The sequence below is a fragment of the Pituophis catenifer genome, unplaced genomic scaffold, assembly GCF_029215685.1.
Source record: "Pituophis catenifer annectens isolate HBS135680 unplaced genomic scaffold, rPitCat1.0.hap2 SCAF_1, whole genome shotgun sequence".
NCBI classification, from domain to species: Eukaryota; Metazoa; Chordata; class Lepidosauria; order Squamata; family Colubridae; genus Pituophis; species Pituophis catenifer.
Genome location: NW_027256881.1, coordinates 112,651,466 through 112,671,970, shown reverse-complemented (window position 1 = coordinate 112,671,970; position 20,505 = coordinate 112,651,466). Strand labels below are relative to the sequence as shown.

Below are 20,505 nucleotides of genomic sequence, written 5' to 3'. Positions count from 1 at the left end.
CTCCACAGCTTGATTCATAATGATCTTTTAAGTATGATATTTCTCAGGAAGATGAAAGGGGAAAAATGTATTTTTCGACATGCTCCCTTGTAATGTCCAGAGTGGATAAAGTGGGTACACTCCTGGTCCCTTATCGCCATCTTGTGGGTTCTCAGAAGCAAGCTCTTTCCATTGCTGCCCCTGTCCTTTGGAACGACCTACCCCTTCTGCAGTCTGACAGGCCCCCTCCCTTTATTCTTCCCAGAATGCATTTTAAGACCCTGCTGTTCCATCAAGTGTGGAAGTTAGGGCAGGGTGAGTGTGGGATGAAAATGTGGACGGACGCCATTTTGTTCTATTTCTAGTTTTATTTTTACTGGTTTCATGCTGTTTTATGCTATTTTATTGGCTGCAAGCCTTCTGGAGTTGTTTTTAAGATGGGCAGCTATAATACACACATGAAGCCGCTAATGTCTTACTTTATGATATATATGCACGCGGCTGGTTTTGCAAATTTGGCCTGTCGAATAGTCCCTTCCTTGTGGTTTTTCTTGGCTCTCTCTCCATTGTTTAGCCTGGCCTCTGGTTTCTCTCAATTTGAAACACATTATTTATATACTCCGGAATGGCTGTGTTTTCTAGAAAACCCAGCTACACTAAAATGTCCACTTATTTTTTGTCACACAGAAACCGATGTCCATTAATGCAGGCAGCTTCATCTGAGTATACTCTAGAACCTATTTCAGTAATCTGAGTTGGATTTTCTTTTTTGAAAGACATGTGATAGCTAAGTAACTGCACCATTTACTCCTTGAGTTTTTTGGCTGCTATTCATAAATGCCTTTGGGAGCTGTTGAAGAGTGTAGTTTGGTGGCAAATAGGAATGTTTGTGCCAGGAGGCAGAAAGAAGCATTCACGACAGGAAGCGGTTGGCTGGCTGACTAGGAAGGGATTTTTTTTAAAAAAAAAATATGTAGTAAGAGGTTTTTCCAGGACACTCATCAATGTTTGGGTAACTCTTTCAGGTTAGATAAATATTTCAGGCTGAAATATTTGTTGATTTAATCTTCAGTCTGAAAATAACCTAGCACCTTTAGAAAATGCAATAAAACAGTTGGTGTCCAGTTAAATGCAGGTGTGGTGTAAGGTACGTTAAAGGCCAATGGCAGCTAAAGAACTGGCAGCTGTGATTTCTCATTTTTGTGTATATACATAATACTGGGCCCAGTTTGCATGTACAAGGTACATGTACACTTTGAGTTTCTGCACCTGAGACAAATTCCTCATGTGTCCTATCACACTTGGCTAAATGAAGAATTCTGTTCTGTTCTGTTCTGTTCTGTTCCCAGTGGTGGGATTCTGCCGGTTCTAGGCGGTTTGACCGAACCGTTCGTTAAATTGCTGGCTCGCCCCACCCCGCCCCTCCGCACCACTATTTATTGCCAATATATAGTGGTGGGCGAGGGGCAGGTGAGCCAGCAATTTAACAAACGGTTTGGTGTTTTTTTGTAATTTTATTGGCCTCGCAGCACACTGAACCGTTTGTTAAATTGCTGGCTCGCCCGCCCCGCCTCCCACCCGCACAGCGCCAGCCTACCCTAGTCAGGAGTAGGCAATTGTGGCTCTTTTACAACCTGTGGACTTCAACTTCCAGAATTCCTGAGACAGCTTGACTGTCTCAGGAATTCTGGGAGTTGAAGGCCACAGGTTGTAAAAGAGCCACAATTGCCCATCCCTTCCCTAGCCTGAGTTCCGCTGCCTGGGATCCACGTGGGCTGCCCCGTGGTTCCCCACCGGCGCCGGATGGGATCTGGTGGCTGCAGCAGCGACGGCGGCGATGGCATCCGGGCAGATCCAACAGGTGAGAGTGCAGGAGGCGCCGCACAGTGCAGGTGCGTCTTTGCAAAGTGGCCTCACGGCCGGCACCTCCTTTCCCCAGCCGGGGTTGCTGCACCTACGCCGCCAGGGAACCGGCGGAGGGAGTGGGGAGGGTGGGCGTGGGGGGGGTTCCTATCCAACTGGGCTTTTGCAAAACAGGCGCAAGTTGGGGATTCTGATGCTTGACGCGCATTTTGTGTGGCTCGGGGGAGAGGGAGGGTGGGCGGGAATCTGAGCCTGTGGATTGGCTTGTTTGGGGTGGGGGGCCAGGATCTCCGATGACTGGGACTTCCAGGGGATGCTCCTGGCTTTGCAGCGGAGTGGTCTTTAAACCTGCCTTATCTGCGTTCCTTTTCTTTGCAAAGAAGCCCCCCCTCCCAAAAAAAAGGATGGGTTGCCCAAACATTTGTGCTGCTGGCTTCCCTGCCTGTCTTGGCTCTGTCAGGGTTGGGTCTCTCTCACCTGGGGAGAGGGTCTCTTGGATATGTATGTGTGTGTTGTGTTAGGCTAGGCAGGGAGGTGTGATTCACATGGTTGTTAACTTAAGTGAATCTGGCTCCCCCCCACATTGACTTTGCTTGTTGGAAAGGCTGCCCCCCCACCTCCTATCGCCATCTCAGTCCCTCTGCCCTGCCTTAACCTTAAACCGAGCTGCGTTTCCTCCGAAATCCAGTCTGTTTCCTCGCTGGGCAAGACTTTCCTGCCGCTGCCACTCAATTTTCAGGAGTTGTTTGTTTAGAGACAGGAAACCTTCCAAGGTTTCTGGTGGGGGGAGGTTTGAGCTGTGGAATATCTCACTGCCACACATGTGTGTCTCCCCCCCTCGCCCTTTTTTGCCTTGAAAAGGCAGAAGCTTGAAGAGGTTGCAGAAAAAAAATGCTCTTAGAAGCTTCTGAGGATCAGGCAACTCAGCTTAGATCGTCAGAGGTTTTTAAAGGGATTTTTTGAAGAGGTTGTAGGAAAAAAAATCCCCTTAAAAGCTTCTGACAATCCCAGCAGATTTGAGTGATCGGCAGAAGCTTCTAAAAGCATGTTTTCCTGCAACCTCCTCAGCCGAGGAGGTTGTAGGAAAAAAAATCCCCTTAAAAGCTTCTGGCAATCCTAGCAGATTTGCCTGATTGTCAGAAGCTTCTAAAAGCATTGTTTTCTGCAATCTCTTAAGGTTATAGAAAAAAATGCTTTTAAAAGTAAAAGTTAAAAAAAAAGTTGGTCACGCCCACCCAGTCACATTACCCACAGAACCGGTAGTAAATGGACTACTCAGAGGGCTGAAAAAGTTATTTTTGACCAGTCTTCGCACTTTTGACCGGTCCTTGAATTTATGAGTGTCCTCACATTTTACGTTTTGCGCCCTATCTTGTCATCGTGATGAAGAGAAGTAGTGGTGAAATGACTGACACGGTTGTTAAGAATGCACAACGGGCATAAATGTGAGGATGGTCATAAGTGTGAGGACCGGTCAAAAATGTGAGGACCAGTCAGAAATGACTTTTTTCAGCCCTCTGAGTAGTCCCTATGTGCTTATGGAGTAGTCAGAAGGCTGAAAAAGTTATTTTTGACCGGTCCTCGCACTTTTGACCAGTACTTGAATTTATGACTATCCTCACATTTTACATTTTGCGCCCTATCTTGTCATCGTGATGAAGAGAAGTAGTGGTGAAATGACTGACACGGTTGTTAAGAATGCCGCAACGGGCATAAATGTGAGGATGGTCATAAGAGCGAGGACCGGTCAAAAGTGTGAGGACCAGTCAGAAATGACTTTTTTCAGCCCTCTGAGTAGTCCCTATGCACATAGCCACGCCCACCCAGTCACATGACCAGCTAGCCACGCCCACACGGGCACATGACCAGCTAGCCACACCCACCCAGTCACATAATCACTAAGCCACACCCCCAACTAAGCCACGCCCACAGAACCGGTTGTTAAAAAAATTGAATCCCACCACTGTCTGTTTTGTTCCCTTCCGTTCCCTCCCGTCCCATCCTGTCCCGTCCTGTCCCATTCCATCCCATTGTTTTTCTTTTGGAATATGTGTCACAAATCCAACATCTTTTTAAATATTTTATTTCCTCCATGTTCTAGTTTTCCAAAGTCAGAATCCAGAACCCAAGACTACATATTCTGTTTCTGCATCAAGGTTTTTCAGTCTTGATTTCCTCCACCTACTTTTTTATTTCCCAGAATCAGTGTAATGTGATATGATTCAGGAGGATTCATTTTGGTCTCACCTTTAAGCTTTCTAAAATAGCTTAAGAGCTTCAAAATACAGCTGGATAAAGCCTTGGGTGAGGCAGTAATCTGGATCTGAGAGGAAAAAAGAAGAGATGATCAAGAGCCTGTGTGGGCCCAGATCTGACGTGTGCCAATATGTTCTTAAATCATCAACTTCTTTCTTCTCAGATCTTGTTGCAGATATCGAGTTGCTGAAAGTATTTACTGGCAGGAACTCCTTAAGCACTGTTGCACACCCTAAACCATTTTTCTTCCTAATAAATAAATGATTCAGTCTTCATTCCAGTCAACCACTAGGATTACTAACAGAAATTATGTTTTTAGGTAAAGAGTTGGGAAGCAAAGGAGGAGTTTCAAGGCCAGGAGACTAAAGATGGATACACCAACACAGAAGGAAGAGGGACTAATTTAGTCACACTCACCCTTTAGAGCTCTGGGGGACAGGGCTTTAAAGCAAATGATTCTTTTGATCTGGTTCGATTCTTCCACATTCAATATAATCCAATTATATTGCACTGCAAAAATGATAAGGCTGCCTGGCAGTAGTAGTTTACGGCTTATGCCCTCAATAGATGAGTCTGGAATGCTAGCTCCAGCTGAGGAAGCTGAGTCAGTCCTTCTCAAAGTGATCTCTGTGGCTTTCCAGCTGTCATGATCAACTGGAAACATGAGGGAGGCTCAGCTCAGGTCTCCACCAGAGGTAGAAGATGGCTTTGAAAGGTTGGCTCTAAGCAGTCTTCCCTTTTCACTTTCTCTCAGTCCTCAGCATAGGCTTTCTCTTAAGCAGACAAATAACTGGTAAATTATATTATTTGTGTAATTTACACAAATAGTCCTTGACTTAACAATCATCGCTGGGTCCAGAATTTCCCTTGCTAAGCAAGAGGGTTGCTATATGAGTCACACCCATTTTTAGGACCATTTTGTCACGGCTGTTAAGCAAATCACTGCAGTTGTTAAGTGAATCATGTCATCATTAAGCAAATCCAGCTTCTCCCATTGACTTTGCTAGTTGGGAAGATCACAAATGGCAATTGCATGACCCCAGGATGCTGCAGTCATTATAAATACATGCCAGACCTCAGGATTTTGATTACATGATCATGGGGATGACTTATGTCTGGAGGCCTGGTCATAAATTACCTTTTTTTGTGCTGTCAAAACTTTGCTAAACGAATGATTGTAAATCGAGGACTAGCTGTATTAGCTAGTCATACTATGTCATTTGTTTTTTAAAAAAAAATATGAGCACCTACACCTGCCTGAATTCTCAAAATTGTTCTTTATTTCAGTTGAATCTTTAATATGAAACAACACTGCGGCAGAATTGAATCTGCCCATCCAGTCTCTCAAAGAGAGTTTATTGCCGGGGGGTGGGTGTTTCTTGTTGGACCTGATGACAGGCCTTCCTGGTGGAAGGCCCCCTTTCTAGGAACAATCTCCCTGCAGACAGATGGTCCTCCTGGCGTTTCCTAAATAAGCCAAAGCAGTGGTGTTTCAGCTTCGATTTCATTTAAGCCTGTGAGGCTTTCAACAATTTATTTAGGTTTTTTGATAGGTGGGTTGTAGGTTTGTGTGTGTGCGTTTCACCTAGCATCCTTCCTGATTAGGATGGGCTACAGATAGTATAAATAAATAAGCAAGCACTCCAACGGTGTGATTTTCTGAAATGGAGACGTTCCCTGCATGGGGGAGAAAAATACTCCAGTGAAACTCCTTCTGTGGCTGAGAATGCGGATGACAGGTGAAGCGGCTGGCTGAATCAATAATTCTGACATGATTCAAGGAAGTGAGGAAAAGCCACTTGAGAAATAAATGATCTGTGCTTTGTTCTGCTTTTTACTTCAGTTGCATTGTGAGTCTAGGGAGCAGAGGCAAAACATCTTGTTGCTCTGATCAGTAATGCCTTGGGGAGGCAGCTGAGGAAAGGTCCTTGGCTAGAGATTCATGAATGAACATTTTGTCCTTCCAATCTGGAAAGGTTGGAAACTTACAGCATTAGTCAACCGTTGATATTCTTTTTGGGATTGATTTTAATAACGGAAAACCAACTCCATATCATAAGTAAATAGGTCATCATTTTATTCATACGAAATCCCTGCCAATCAGCGTGTTCTGTATTCATAGTTTTGAAGACAATTTTTGCTTTGGTTCCGTTTTTTTTTTTTAGGAAGTCCACCTTCCAATGAAGTGGCAGCAGGTAATTACCCATTTATGGAGGTATCTGATGATGGACGTCAAGTGCCTGTTGTTCAGGCATATGCCTTTGGAAAATATCTCGGCTATTTGAATCTTGAATTTGATGATAAAGGAAATGTAATCAATGCATCTGGAAATCCCATTTTATTGAATAAAGATATTCCTGAAGGTATGGAATTGGGAAGGGGATGTGAAACGTCTTATAAGTATCAACTGAGTAAATATGATCTTTCAAAACTTAATACTATTATATATATATATGATTATGTCATTAGCCACATAGTTTGATTTTCTCCAGGAGAAGACTTCTAAAAACCATCTGCATAATATCATCAAGATAGTTATGAGTCTTTTTAAAAACATGAAGTATAGTACAGGGCAGCATATACATGGCATGTCCGAAAGGTGCTTTTTCAAGAGGCAACTGGACTTTCTGGTTTTAATTTGAAGATGTTTTGCTTATCCAAGAAGCTGTTGTGTCCCGTCAGCGTCCTGTACAGCTAGTAGCTAATTCCGACAGCGAGGTGGCTGGAGTGGTGCTACACCAGCAGCCTGTGCAGCTGGCACTTGAGTCAGACAATGAGGAGGCTGGAGAAGATGTGGTGCCAGAGGCGAGGATTCAGCCAGGGCCTTCAGAACCTCCAGAAGCTCCCTTAAGTGAAGAGGACGAAGAGGAGGAGCCTCTTCTCAATGCACGGGCGCGCAGTGCTGCCAAAAGGCAGGAGTGGCTCCTCATGAGGAGGTCTCCTCGAGAGTAAGGCTTGGGGCTAATTGGCCACTCCCTTAGCCTATTTAAGGAGGAATGCCAACTGAAGCAATTTGCAGGGAACAACTTCGTTCACATACCTTCGTGTCTTGTCTTGCTTATCTTCCTGCAAATTGCTTCTGGGCATTCTGCTAACCACAGTAAGCTTTCAGAATTATTCTTTGAATTCTTGGAGGCTGTTAATGCAGTTAATTAACAACTGTTGTTGTAAAAAAACTGGTTTATTTAGTAAACTAGGGTTTGAACGGACTTTGTGTGTGCTGCGTTCTTTGGGGTCCGTAGCTGGGGCAGAACAGAAGCCTCTGCAGCTCTGAAGAAGCTTCTTGGTTAGAAGTGAAATGTCTTTAAAGAAAAACCAGAAAGTCCAGTTGCCTCTTGAAAAAGCATCTTTGGGACAACCATGACCTGCATGACTGAGAATCTCGTGGCATGTTTTCAATGGATTTGTGGAAGAACAACAAAAGTTTTCCATTTTGTTTAACCTTGATTGCCCATTCTGCACCGACAGTATATACCTGCGATGGCGAACCTATGGCACGCGTGCCAGAGGTGGCACACAGAGCCCTCTCTGCTAGCACACGCACCATTGCCCCAGTCACATCTCTGTGGCGTTTCTTTCGTGAGCTTGTTTCCCTGCAAACGATGAAACTGAAGCTCACAAAAGAAAAAGATTTTACCTCTTGCTGCACTGCCAGTGTTGGGAAGCCCTGTCAGTCACCAGTCAGCTGGTCTTCGGGTCTCTCCCGCACATGTCCACACATGCGCACATTCGTGCATGTCCGTGAATGTGCAGGTTTGAATTTCTGCACATGCGCACATTCACACAGGTCTGTGCATGCGCATGTTTACACATGCACATGTGCCTTTCAGTTTGGGCATGCATGCGTGTGCAATTTTGGCACTCGGTGTCTAAAAGGTTCGCCATCACTGGTATATACATATAAATATAAACATACTGTTAGTTATCTGGATTTTATTATTACTCCCTTTCATAGAAATATATTAGTTTTGTAGATCTGGATCAGTTTCAAAGCATTAATGTAGATTTATCCACAGGCTTGGCCACATCCACAGGCTCGTTTCTATCTTTTTCCAGAATTGTGCTATTTTTTGTGCAATTTTGGAAAAAAAATCACAGTTGGATTAAGTACTGACAAAGGCTTTGTGTGCACACATGTGCATTCCAAATCATCTTTTTCTTTGAACCTGAAACAGCAATGTTTTTACCCTCTTCCTTGAATTTTCTCTATCATAACTACTTCGTAAGTACTCTTTGTCTTGAAAATAATCTTTTACCTGATATGAAGAGAAAGGAGATTGCTTTCGAAGAAAACTAAATCCAAGTTGTCCACAGCTTTGGCATCTAATTGTGAAATCCTTTCAAAACTAAATTTGAGATTACTTCTGAGTTTTCGTTTCTGCTGCATTCTTTTTGAAGTGGTTAAATATCAATCCTATTGTAATGTTATGTAGTGAAAAAATAAAGATTTCCCCCATATTTATATGTAGTTTAGAAAGCAATAAAGTGCTTTGGAGAATGAGGGGGATGCTCATATGGTTCTTGTCTGCAACGCCTTAATCCGGCTGGGTTTTCACATACTGTAGCAGTCAATCACCTAGCTCAAATCTTGTAACAATTGCAGATGGCCAGTCGCACAGTCTTGGTGAGGCATTGCAGAACCCCGGTCTCAACTCAGTTACTATTATAATCACGACTTTTGTTTTAGATCCAGCTGTGAAAGCAGAAATCAGCAAAATGAAGGTTCAGCTACAGAATTATTCTTCGCAAGAAATAGGGAAAACAATTGTTTACCTAAACGGTACGACGCATGCCTGCCGCTTTCACGAGTGCAACTTAGGAAATTTAATCTGTGACGCTGTGGTAAGAAACTAACAAATTAGAATGCAAATAACTGGTTCTGTACTTGACCTGAAATATAGTTAAAGGTACATTGCTTGTACATGGTTAAGGGAGGTACACACCCTTAACATTGAAATCCGGGAACTTCTATAGTGTCAGAAAGACTATTAAAGTGTAGAATTAATTCTGAAGTTTTATTTATGCACAGCTAAGGCTGGAATGTGTCTGAATAACCTTAGTAAACCTTAGTAAAGATTGAATCCAAAACTATTTTGCCCAACAGTTTCCAGTAGCTGCAGGATGATGATAGATTGGGGTACATAGGCGTTTACTTAGAAACCTCTAATAGCTTGGCAAAACTTCTACTCTGTCTGATTTTAGTTCCCTATCTTGCTTCCAAGCCCTGCCTCTTTCTTCTTGTCCTGCTTTATTTACATCATGGATGCCCCAGATTCTGATTCTTCCCCCCTCGCATCTTGTTTGGCTTGTCTTTCCTCCTCCTCCTTGCCAGCATCATTTCCAAAAGTCCCAACCAGTTGTCTGCCTTCTATGTTTCATTCCTACTGCTGCTGGTCCTGGTAGCAGCCCTAATTTCAGGTCCTCCTACTCCTGCTCTGTTGTCACAATCTCCATCCTGCCAGTGTATTACTAACTCCCACTAGCCCTGTCATGCTGTGGTGCTTTTTCTGCCAATCGCATCACTCTTGGTGCACAGGTCTTGACAGGAATAACTATTGGCATTAACAAATTAAAGACCTAGAAGTTGTATTGTGCTTTAAAAAAGGGTGCTCAGCTTGCAAACAAAATGGAGTCAGCTGGGAGGCCCAATATAACCCAGCAGCTTCTCCCTCAGAGCCAGTTTCTCTACAGCCATCACCCCACTTCTCACCTTGCCTTAAAATAGGAAATAATCTTTATCTCTGATGAGAAGCTGCTCAGGATAAAAGTTTTTTTCCTCAAAAAAAAAAAAATCTTCAGTAAGGAGATTTCAGAAGTATTGTTAAGGGCAATCTAAAAAGAAGCTACTATGGAAAGGGAACAAGTTAAGCCCTCTCTACTCAATTTTATGCCTTTCTCAAAAAAATAAAAAGTATTTCCATATAGATAGCAAAAGAGCTCCCATTGGCATCAGTGGAGACTCTTAGAAAGCCACATTGCCAGACCAGGGCGGGGGGGGGGCTTTTTGAGGAGGGGGTGCTGCAAGGAAGTAAGACTTGTAACAAAACTACTTTACTATGGGCTTTTTTGGTTTTAGTGGAAAATAGCTATGCTGCTAGATATCACCCCAGGTTTTGATACACCAATGTCTTCAAAGCCAGGTGAAAAGGATAGTGGAGGTTTAATTCACATTTTTTCTTCTTTGTGAATGTTTTTAGGTTTACAATAACCTGAGACATCCAGATGATAACGAGTGGAATCATGTTTCCATGTGCATCTTAAATGGTGGAGGAATACGGTCACCTATTGATGAACAAGCCAATAATGGTATGTGTAATTTCAAGAGCTTTTACACAATGCCACTTCAATTTCTTTTCATTTTATATCAATATTTAAATTTGGACTTGTATTCACTATTCAACTTACTGTCATGGTTTTCTAAAATTTGCCAGGCTGTGAAGCTTTAGCTCTTGACCTTATCCTGTTTGAACATCCCATATTTAGTTTGGGTGAACATGCTATCCAAAGCTACAGCGATTATTGCCTGATAATGAAAATTAGCAAAAATCCTTCTTTTGCAACTTCCTTGATAGAGAAAAAAGCCCCTTCATCCATTAATATTTAAAAACTACCAGATCAACCTTTACAGAGCATCTTATTTATGTTTCTATTATTTTGCTGTAAATAATTGTCCAAACCCTCTCTGGCACTACTAGTTTTTCTCTTGGAAAATCATCTAATCATTTTTATGCACATTGAAAAAACATTGCTTACATATTTTTTGATACTTTAAACTGCACATTATTATCTTTTTTTAAAATTTGTGTTTTACTTATTCTTTAAATGTAATTTAATTTTTATACTGCAGTGCACTGGAGACCTTGAGATGGCATGGGTAGAAACCACAGAAATAAAATTAACATCCCTACTCTTCATATGGATGAATGATGGCCTGCCACTTTTAACCTAAGATGCAAACTAGATGCAAATCTAAGATGCAAACTGGAGTGGAAGATAGTTTAGCCCTTTGGGGTCACCTAGACAAGAAGCACAATTGTAATATCTTTGTTGCAATGTTGCATTAACAGAACCTTTCAAATGGGAAAACATTTCTTCCCTCCTTTCCTTTTTCTTCCCGATAAACTAAGGAAGATCCCTTTTGAGATGTCCCCCACGTCCCGCTTTTCTTCTGAGGGCTGAGATACCTTCTGCATGATGGTTTTTCTAATCCTTGGATCTTGCTCCTGTCTCCCAAAGTGATTCCTACAACACCATTAAAGAGAAGGACTAGGCTAAGGTCTGACAGGCAGTCTCATTGTGGAATAAGATTTGAACTCAGCTCTCTTCCAGTTAACCAATACCGCGATGCCTTAAAAAGGAACAGAATTGTGCATAATATGACTGATCACTGAATAACAGTGTTGTGTTCTAATCAGGCATTATTACCTTGGAGGAACTGATAGCAGTATTGCCATTTGGAGGAACTTTCGACTTGCTGGAGATCAAAGGTTCTGCTCTAAGGCAAGCTTTTGAGCACAGTGTTCACCGACATGGGCAAGGAACGGGTGAATTGCTACAGGTCTCAGGTTAGCTACCTTCATCCGCTACCAGCACAAAGTGCTAAAATCTTTTTCATCGAGCATTAACAGTTCATCTTCTCTTGCTCAAAACCCTTCCCCCCCGGGGAGAATGATTTAATCTCCAGCATGGGCATCATTCCATAGGTGTATGTGTCACTAAGGAGCCAGGTAACAGGAAATAAGAATCTGACTCAGACTTCCAGCTTGAATAGCATTGGATGTAAACAAACACAACATACTGGAGGCAACATTACTCACCTTTCCCAATATTGTTGCCAAACTGTGAGGGAGAGAGAGGGGGGCGGGGAAAGGCACCCGAGCTTCGAACAAATAATGCCAAACATCTCAATCTTTGTTTGGGGTTTTCATGGGGATGTGCCTCAGAATAATCTGAAGTCCAGATCCCAGGGCAGGTCAGGTATAATTTAATTTAATCTAGGCTTGGTAGTAGAGATGACAATCAACCCAAGTCATGCAGTTGAGGTCTTCTGTAAACTCCTGCCCTAATTTCTTTCCCTGGAGCTACACTGTGCTATAAAAACAATGTTGCTGTAGCCACGTCATAAACAAAATGTTTCAGTATTTACATGCTGGGGATGAAGAGAAAGATGATTGTGAATGGCAGGTCAGTTCTTAGCATTAGGCTGTTTTTGAATCGGAGGTGAGCAGATGAGAAACATTTATTCATTCATGCCTTTATTTACTTAACAAAGGTCCACTTAACAATAGCGATTCATGGCAAAACGGCAATTGTTAACTATTACCCCTGCACTGATTTGTGGTAAATTCTTATAAAGAGGAATTAGTTGCTCCTAGTTTAAAAAGATTTTCAAAAATAAAAATTACACCGAAAAATTATTTTCCTATTTTTGTAGGGCACTTTTCCATTTTGTAATCCTGCAGAAATATATTGATTTTATTTCCCTGCCCCAATTTCCATAAGCAATACAGCTAGAAATGTACATGCATATTAGATTGTAGGCACTCCTAGCATGGTTTAAAAGAAAAGAAAAGAAAAGAAAAGAAAAGAAAAGAAAAGAAAGAGGGGATGGTTTAAGACTTTAAGGGAAGGATAAAGATAAAGTTGTTTTCAGAAGAATCAAATTTCCAATAGAAGTTCTTGCTGGAGGAAGAGAAAATTGTCAGAGGGGATTTTCCTGTAACCAGCACCATCTCCATCTTCTATACCAGGGGTGTCAAACTCACCACGTCACCGCGTGATGTATCGGGACTTCCCCCCCCTTTGCTAAACCCAGTGTGGGCGTGGCCAATGTGTGATGCATCTGACCCGTGGACCGAAAGTTTGACAGCCCAGTTCTATACCAATCTGGAACGGGTACAAAGTGCTACCATAGAATGAATTAAGAATAACTTCTCCCTTTCTGCTAATAGAAGTGTTTTGTAAGCAGACTTGCATCCATTAATCTGGTTTTACCATTTGTCTATCCTCCAAAAGCCATGAATAGCACAACTGTTTATTAATACGTTTAGAGATACAAATATGAGATTTGCGATAGATGGTATCTAAAACATTTGTGACTTGTCTTTCTTAATAGGCATTAAAGTGGTGTATGATCTCTCCCGAAAAACAGGGAGCAGGGTGATCAGCTTAAATGTTCTTTGCACAGAGTGCAGAGTACCAACTTATGTGCCGCTTGAGATGGAAAAGTCCTACAAAGTGCTTTTATCTTCTTTCCTTGCCACTGGTGGTGATGGATATTACATGCTAAAGGGAGACTCAAGTAACCACAGCAGTGGTAAGTATTAGCCTTTCTGGTGATTAGCAGATGGCAAGGTAATTAGAATGACTAATTATGGAAGTACTGGAATTCATATCCCTGAAATGAATCTGCATGATGTAACTAAGGACAGTATTGCTAACATCCCACAATTTCTATGTTCCCTTTTTCAAACTGCAACGAAAAAATATTGAATTGAGTTTGATTTGGGCCATTATGCAAATGAGGGAAAGTAGAAGTGCAAGGGACTTCACCATTTTCCTGTACAGCAAGATTTGATATAAAAATACAAAACTTGATTGAAGTGTCATCTTCGATCAAGAGCCGTGGTAGCACAGTATTGTAGTATTGCAGACTTAATTCTGCCGACTGCCAGTAGTTCGATCCTGATGGCTCACGGTTGACTCAGCCTTCTATCCTTCCGAAGTCGGTAAAACGAGGACCCAGATTGTTGGGGCAATATGCTGATTCTGTAAACTGCTTAGAGAGGGCTGTAAAGCACTGGGAAGCTGCTTGTAAGTCTAAATGCTATTGCTATCATTTTCGTCTTTTACTTCCAAATAGAATAATCAAGTAGCATTTGTATTCAAGGTATTAACACAGGTTTTCAAGGTATTAACACAGGTTTATTTATAAACTAGCTAGGAAAAATCTACTTGTGAATCAAAAATGCAGTTGGGAGAGTAGAAGATCTCAAGTTTCTCTCTAAAGAAAAGATTTTCACTGTTCTTTTATATCTGGTAGCATGGTTGGTGCTGCTTCCTTACTGTACACCACCAGCAGGAAACCTCTTAAGGCTCCAGATGCTGTGTGTGCAGTTTATAAAATCTAGGAATAGAAAGACAGAGAAATCTTAATATGCATAAGCAAGGACAGCGGCAACCATTCAAGAAAATGCACATTAGCATTCAAACGGCCATTCTGCTCAGTCATGAAAACACAACACTAGCAGAGTTGCCTTGAATGATATGGGCTGCTATATAAATTTGATAAACAAACTTTTGAGTGTTTTCCATTTCAAAGAGCAGTAAATGGATCCTGTGCAGGTTTTTTAAAAAGAGTACTAAAGTTAAAAGCCAGGGGTTTACAGTGCCCTAAAGTATTTGACTAACATTGGGGACTGCCCGGTTCAAATGCTTACTCAGCCTAATTTCACAGCAGAACACTGAGTCAGTCACTATTCTCAATCTAATCTACTAAAAACTGGGCTCCTGGGCGATATAAAATGAAGGTTACATGGGAACAGAACCACTGGATATACTTGGCTGCAGATTCCCTGGACAAAGTACAACTGTGATTACTTTTCAAAAATGAAATTACTCCCTTTGCACAATGTCTATTTGTTATAAGAATAATGTGATCTAGGTTTTGAAGACTCTCCTAAGAGTATAGTGTCATAGTAGAAGGCAAGGAGATGTAACATTATTGCATTGTATAAAGACAAGGAATTTAACAGTATCCAGAACACGTTTCATTGTTTGAAATCTATTTAACACAGATCATTTGTAGGCAGTTCATAATTGGCTAACGTGGAATAATTAAGTTATTTAAATAATTTGTTTTAAACAGGTGATCTTGATATTTCCATTGTCGGTGACTACATCAAAAGAATGGGAAAGGTTTTTCCAGCAGTAGAAGGTCGCCTTATGTTTTCGGCTGGGACTTTATTCCAAGAACATCTTTTTTTGACCTGGGGATTATGCATTTCACTTTTATATTTCATTCTTTAATTTCAAATTTATTTCAGACTCTTTGGTCAACAGTTCATGCACTCTCAGAAGCTAGAATGTAAATTTTTAATTACCCTTGGAGTGGTTGGAATCCTTTGAAGTTTACTACAATATGTATATGATTTATGTATATAATGTGTATATATGTAGCATCTTTGATTTTTTAAAAAAGCAATTTAAATGATCCCAAAAGGCAAATGATTATCATCTGGGGGACATTCACAAATGCAGAAATATAAATCGCAGATTTCCATTTGCATCTGAATAACAGCACAACGCATGGTTGGAGAATTCCAACCAAGTTACTGATGAAAAGTGGCCAGTGACAGTAAATGGTGTTATGCAACAATTTCTGTAAAATCTGTTTAATAAAAAGAGCATTCTTTCATTTTTGGTTCTGTACATGATCTTCAGTTAATGCAAAAGTCATCATGAATGAAGTCTGAATAATCTTTCAAAGTCATGTTCTGCATTTTTCCTCAGCGAAAATTATTCAGAAGAACAAATAATGGGATTTTCCTGAGATTCAATAAACAATAGGCTTTAATCAATCTTTTTTGAGTAAAAGTTTTTGTTTTCTGAAATAAAGGTTAATTATATGTACAAACAAATATACAAGACTAAACAAATAACCTAGTCATTAAATTAGCACACAGCAGTCTTCTATGAAACGGAGTTAATTCAGTATCTCGATGTATATGTGATCTTGATAAGATAAAGGAGCCATTCTTTTCAACCTGTGAAATATAATGGGGGAGGGAGGGGAGAGAAATTATGTCAGCCAATGAAAAGACCACCACTATTTAGTACAATAAATATAAGTAATACTAAAACAGTGGTTCCTTGGTATTCAACTGCTTTGAAACTTATCAAATTTAGTACTTAAATGTGTTTTGACATGAAAATTTTGTCCTGGTACTCATCATTTATTTGCTACTCAATGCACAAGCTAGATCTTGTAGGTGTTGCTGCCTTATGACTCACTACATTATTACTTATGGGAAAAATCTGTTTGGTACTCATCATTTTTGGTACTCATCAAGACTTCTGGTACCAATTAACAATGAATACTAAGCTATCTAAGTACTATCCTTTCAGAATAGCCTAATAAAAATGGCTGATCTTCCTTTATGCATTGATGAATTAAGGGCCACCGTCTAACTAAGATACTTCACAAAAGCTTAATGGAGGTAATGCAGTGAGGTTGAACTAGACAACCAGTAAAATTCTTCCAACTCATGCTTTAATTCCTTTAGTTCTTTTCTGAGGAAAAAACCCTAATAATTAGAGGAAGCAACTCTTATGTTCAAAGGATATTTTGCCTAGATTAGTATTTTACATCATCAATCAGATAAATTAGAACTGTTTGTGTTATGACATACCATTCAACTCTGGAAATAGTTCTTGAATCCCAATATCCAGTAAGACATATGTTAACTAAAAATAAAATGCAAAGAAAAGTTGCAATTTTGAACTTTTAAAATATTACCTTAACATGGAAAGGTCTGCATAAATTTAGCATATTAGATAAATTAGATAATCAGAATCTTCAAACATTAGCTAAAATTATTCTCAAATTTCAAAGAAAGCTTTTAACTAGTAGTCACAATAAATTACAAACCATCTTTAAGAATTTTCAAAGTAACCTAAGTCTACTTACCCACAAAAGGAAGTGTGTCAGAGGCCCAATGACAGCAGCATGAAGTTGAGAACTAGTAACCACTGGTGCCTATCATCCATATTTTGTGTCCATCCTGCTTTATGTCCACTCTTGCCTTCTAAGTCTTTATTTTCTGCCTTGAATCTCTAAGAGTTACCAGTTCTTTCCTGGGTATGTTTGGCCATCCATCCATCCACCCATCTCTAAAGTTCTCCATTCCTGATCTCTATTTTTTTGCTTTTTCTTCTGCATCCTTTTCCTCCTTTTCCATCTTTTCTCAGCAAATTATACTACCTAGATTCTTCCATTTACTCCTCCTCATGTCCCCAGGCTTTCCATTTCATAAATCCTCACCCCCCTTTTCACTCTGATACAAAGATTACCTTCATTTACAGATACAAATGTAAAACAGATTGGCTATGACTAACACAAACAGTATTCTGTGGACCACATCCAATCTCGAGTCTGGAAATGCCAAAAGATTTGGCCTAGTTTTACCTAACTTAGCCCATTAATGACATTTGTTATTCTGGATTGCTTAATTCTTTGATCAATGTTCCTGCTCTTTTAACTGCAGAAACACAATAATGCTATGCTTATTAATTGTGCTGCTCTCTCAGCCACACATCTGTCATACAGAAACAGTATTTGGAAATACATTCCTAAAACTTTGAATATTATTTCTTTACATGTTGTTTTGCATACTAGCTATTAATGTAAGACAGCTGTGCATGCACTTGTAATGATGCACACTATTTCAAAACTGTAAATTAAAACTGATAAAAATTCTACCCTTAAATGCAATAGGTGCTTTGTTTGTCCAACAGAACCCACCTGTTTGTTAAGTACTGGCTGCTGCAATCCATCAAATAGAAGTCTGATGCCTTCATATTTTGCATCTTCCCCAATACATTTACCTATCAGATCTGGAAAAAACATCACAACGTAAGTAAGTCAAGTCAAACAAAAGTAATTCAAACTTCAAGCCTGACCCTGAATGCTTTGTCAGCTCAAACGTCTATTCTACAAGAGGATAACTGTTGGTGGGAACTGAATGAACAGCTGATTTCTGTACAACATTTTAGCGGGACACTTTAAATGTACAATGGGCAGCCAGTATATTTCTTACCATATAAAATCTTCTGATTGCCTGCAATAACCAATTGTACCTTTTCCTTTGACGGGGAGGTCTTTCAGTCACTCATGACTTGGTTATTTCAAGATTGGATTATTATAATGCATTCTACATGGGGCTGCAGATCATACATGCAGGTCAAATTGAGTTTTGAACATTTATTCTTGACGCCTTTAAGAGGGAAGGAATGCAATAAACAAGCCCCGTTCAGTTTCCAGCTGGTGTATAGCTGAGACACATCACACAGGGGATGCAGAAACTGTTCCCTGCTTGCACTTCCATTCCTTTTAGCTAATTTCTCAGATCAATGAAGTTCAGCTCTTTGCTCCTGAGTCTTCATTAAGTGCTCTGCCTCGGACTAAGGACTGAAAGTCTGAGGAGACATCAATAAAGACGTCTCCTCAGAATAAGGAGACTAAGTGCGAATAAGGAATCTTGGGAATGTGCTGGATTTCCATCTTCCTCATCTGAGAATGTGTTCTCCAGCAGGGCCATTAGAGCCAAAAACTAAGTTAATGCAAAATTTGCATTTGCTAATTTGAAGCACGTAGATTAACATATCTAATCTGCTCCACTGGCTTCCAATTTGCTTTCAGGCACAGTTCTTAACAATCATCTAAATACCTTGAATTTTCCATCATGTAAAGAAATTAGACTGAGCAGGTAGGAATGTCATTTTTGAAGCAGCTCTCAACTGTAGAAATCTCAAATGAGAAAAATGGCCTGTGTAGCTCCATAGACATTTTAGCCTAGCTGTTTGGGCACTTTCTTAGTGATTACACTAATTAGAAGAAATTGTCCACATGGGACGGTTGCTATGCACCAATTCTTCTCTGCTGTCCAACTAATTCCCCACCAAGGTTATGTGTTAATTATTAATTAAATTTATATGGTGACCAACATTATTCTGCAAAGCAACTCTGGGTGATTTACAATTAAAAATTAGTTATTCCTCAGTCCCAAAGCATTTCCACTTCCCCAGATAATAGGTAAGCAAAATCTCATCCAAAACCCTCATTATAATACAGATATTTAAAACAAACCACAACAACTTGCCTTCAATAGCGTGTTTCTTTAATACAGATAGTCCTCGACTCACAACTGCTCATTTGTGGTCTTTGGGTGTTAAGTGAATTTCGTTGTATGGGTATATTGTGTATACACGTACTGTGTATACACATACAATGACAATAAAGTTGTTATTATTATTATTATTATTATTATATTTTATTCATTAAAAATGAAACTCAGTCAACTGGACATTTAAAAATGTGTCACAAATACCATTGACTAGTGCTAACCAGGGTTGCTGCCAGCGTCCTAGGTATCAACCAAGTACCTTTTTAAAATATATTATTATTATTATTTAATCTTTAGTGAGATTCACAGCCTTTGAGGCTGGTTAATAGCTCAGCAGCTCGAGTCCTAACCAAGGACCTAGGAACTGTTAAGGTATCATTGGAGGATGTAAGCTCTACAAGTAAAGTGGTTTTTTGTAGAGTCAAAATGTTCAAGTCCGGCAAATTTAGAATTTCTAAATAGCGGGGTAGCCCTTTGGGTATTGCTCCAAGGGCTCCAATTACAATCGGGACAACACACGATTTCTTTTTCCACAGTCGCTCAACTTCAATTTGCAAATCCCGGTACTTTGTGATTTTTTCTTGCTGCTTATCTTCAATCCGTGCATCACCAGGTATTGCAATGTCAATGAACCATACTTTTTTCTTTTCAACTATTGTTATGTCAGGTGTGTTGTGGACCAAGTGCCTGTCAGTCTGAATCCTAAAGTCCCACAAGATCTTGAGTTTCTCATTCTCTAAAACTTTCTCAACCTGATGTTCCCAGTGGTTTTTGCTGTACTCAAATCCAAACTTCTGGCACAATTTCCAGTGAATGATCTTAGCAACACGGTCATGGCGTTGTAGGTAGTCAGTTTGTGAAATTTTGCTGCACCCACTGATCAGGTGGTCGATTGTCTCATCTTTCTCATTGCAGAGGCGGCATTTGCTGTTGGTGGTAACATGTTGAATTTTTGCCTTCATACAGTTTGTGGCTAGGGCTTGTTCTTGAGCTGCCAAAATAAAGCTTTCTGTTTCTTTTTTCAGTACTCCTGATCTTAACCAGTTCCAAGTTAGTTTCTGGTCATCATCATCATCATCATTATTATTATTATTATTATTATTATTATTATTATTATTATTATTATTATTATTATTATTATTATTATTGACTGTTCAAAGTTACAAGGACACTGAAAAAAGTGACTTATAATCATTTTGCACACTTATGACCATTGCAGCATCCCCACGACCATGTGATAAAAATTCAGATGCTTGGTAACTAACTCACATTTATGACGGTTGCAGTATCCTGTGACCTGACAAGCAAAGTCAATGGGGAAACCAGATTCACTTAACAACCATGTTACTAACTTAACAACTGCAGTGATTTACATAACAATTGTGGCAAGAAAGGTCACAAAATGGGAACAATACTCACTTAACAAATGTCTCATTTAGCAATGGAAAATTTGGGCTCAATTATTGTCGTAAGTCGAGGACTATCTGTATTTAGTGAAATAGCT

The 20,505-nt window shown here is 40.1% G+C and overlaps 2 protein-coding genes across 4 annotated transcripts in view; one reads left to right on the top strand and one right to left on the bottom strand.

The window, feature by feature from the left end:
- NT5E (5'-nucleotidase ecto) overlaps positions 1-15,230 on the top strand; it is a 32,522-nt gene extending 17,292 nt beyond the window's left edge. Inside the window, exons 4-9 of one of the 2 annotated variants that reach the window (XM_070954190.1) lie at positions 6,264-6,461; positions 8,786-8,940; positions 10,296-10,404; positions 11,514-11,663; positions 13,214-13,414; positions 14,966-15,230. In XM_070954190.1, coding sequence (XP_070810291.1) covers positions 6,264-6,461; positions 8,786-8,940; positions 10,296-10,404; positions 11,514-11,663; positions 13,214-13,414; positions 14,966-15,126 — 974 coding nt within the window. In that variant the 3' untranslated portion in view covers positions 15,127-15,230. The remainder of the gene's footprint in view (positions 1-6,263; positions 6,462-8,785; positions 8,941-10,295; positions 10,405-11,513; positions 11,664-13,213; positions 13,415-14,965) is intronic. The other variant, XM_070954198.1, reaches the window with a different exon arrangement.
- A 296-nt stretch (positions 15,231-15,526) lies between these two features.
- SNX14 (sorting nexin 14) overlaps positions 15,527-20,505 on the bottom strand; it is a 47,561-nt gene continuing 42,582 nt past the window's right edge. The window contains exons 26-28 of one of the 2 annotated variants that reach the window (XM_070954172.1): positions 17,621-17,712; positions 16,509-16,563; positions 15,527-15,863 (exon numbers count right to left, since the gene is read on the bottom strand). In XM_070954172.1, the coding sequence (XP_070810273.1) occupies positions 15,859-15,863; positions 16,509-16,563; positions 17,621-17,712 (152 nt within the window). In that variant the 3' untranslated portion in view covers positions 15,527-15,858. Of the gene's footprint in view, positions 15,864-16,508; positions 16,564-17,620; positions 17,713-20,505 lie in introns of those variants that run through there. The other variant, XM_070954179.1, reaches the window with a different exon arrangement.